The 1,521-nt window shown below is 28.7% G+C and overlaps 1 protein-coding gene across 1 annotated transcript in view; it reads left to right on the forward strand.

The window, feature by feature from the left end:
- LOTGIDRAFT_155097 (hypothetical protein) overlaps nucleotides 1–835 on the forward strand; it is a gene marked incomplete at both ends in the record, with an annotated part of 7,389 nt that extends 6,554 nt beyond the window's left edge. Inside the window, one exon of the mRNA XM_009065602.1 lies at nucleotides 781–835. Coding sequence (XP_009063850.1) covers nucleotides 781–835 — 55 coding nt within the window. The remainder of the gene's footprint in view (nucleotides 1–780) is intronic.
- Nucleotides 836–1,521: the final 686 nt, after the last annotated feature.

Raw genomic sequence — 1,521 nt, forward strand, 5'->3', positions numbered from 1 at the left:
GGGGGGGGGGGGGGGTGTGTATCTGTATCTGTAATATATACAGGTTACCTTTACACAGTGTGTATCTTTTCTCTGGTATTTGCATCTGATTGTTTTAAATACACATCACATAGAACAGTTACATCATAATCTTATAAAATGGAAATGTGGATGATTAGATTTGTCTCTGTTCTATTGCATATTGCTGAATATTATATAAAGAAAGAAATTGTTGATAAAAGCTGCTAAGGGTAGCAATTTGTGTAAGTCATATTTGACAAATCTTTAGGTGTTTAGAAGATATTTTGCTGAAGAAGCACTGACCAACTTAACATGGACAAGTAACATTAACATTCTTTGATGTATTAGGTTACCTTGAACTATTCCTTTATGTTAATTGTATTCATTTTTTTTGCTACTTCACTCAAAATATGCATACATTTTGATCGTAGGGACCAAATAATGGGTTTCAAAAGAATTGCAACGTTAAATATGTTTTTTTTTTTTTTGTTCATTCTGTTTTGAACCCTAAAATGAAGTATTTGGAAATATAATGTTATTTTTGTAAAATTCTCATTTAATACCTTATTTGACTTACAATTTCTTTTGAGGGTAAATAGAAAAGTAAAAATAGGAAGTATTACATGTACAGTTAAACTGCCTATTTAGCTTTGAAAGTGTTGTATTTTGGTTTTGATTTAAAATAATGTATATATGAATATAACTTGAATAATTTTTGTAATTAACTGTTTTTGTAATGATGTACAGTGTTTGCACTTGAACAATATTAATCTATTATAGATTACAAAGTGACTTCAAAGACAAGTCTGTCTACCATCAATATATGTTTTTATGAGTTTTTATCCTACTTTTCTGCTATTTCTTGGGTTAATGTAATGAAGCAGTGACTTCTTGCAGTGTGAAATAAAAGAAATGTGGCCACTGGCCAAGTATCAAGTTGATGCCACCAACATTATCTTCAAAAATCTTAAACCTCCTGTGACAGAGCCTTGGTTTATTGTCACATTCATGTCATAGTATTATTTATATAGAAATACACATGTTATATAATAGTTGTTTTCATAATTTATCATGTTTGTTTTTGTAAAACAAAATTTTCAAGAAAAGCTGTTATGTCAACAAAAATTAATCACCACAACATTTGTAGGTAGACTTCTTAACTATATTTTACAGGAACACACAATGTTGTTACTGTATTTTAATCTATCTACCTTCTACTTTGTTTCGCATCATATTGTACTAATGACATATTCAAAATTTGAAATAGTGCACTTTGATTAATATACAAATATACTTAACATATATTGTAAGTAGTCTATCTGTAGGACATAGTTGTTAAAGCAGAATTACAGCTTATTTTATAAATCATTAATCAAGTATGAAAGAAGAGCTAAGAATCATCTGAAATTGTAACAATATGTTTAAAATCATACTACAATGAGTCTTTGGTCTGTGAGTCTCCATTAAATGTTTTGTTAGGATCCTCTATCAAGGGAGGTAACAACGATTAAGCATATTGTT

Source organism: Lottia gigantea (assembly GCF_000327385.1).
Source record: "Lottia gigantea unplaced genomic scaffold LOTGIsca_7, whole genome shotgun sequence".
Classification (NCBI taxonomy): domain Eukaryota; kingdom Metazoa; phylum Mollusca; class Gastropoda; family Lottiidae; genus Lottia; species Lottia gigantea.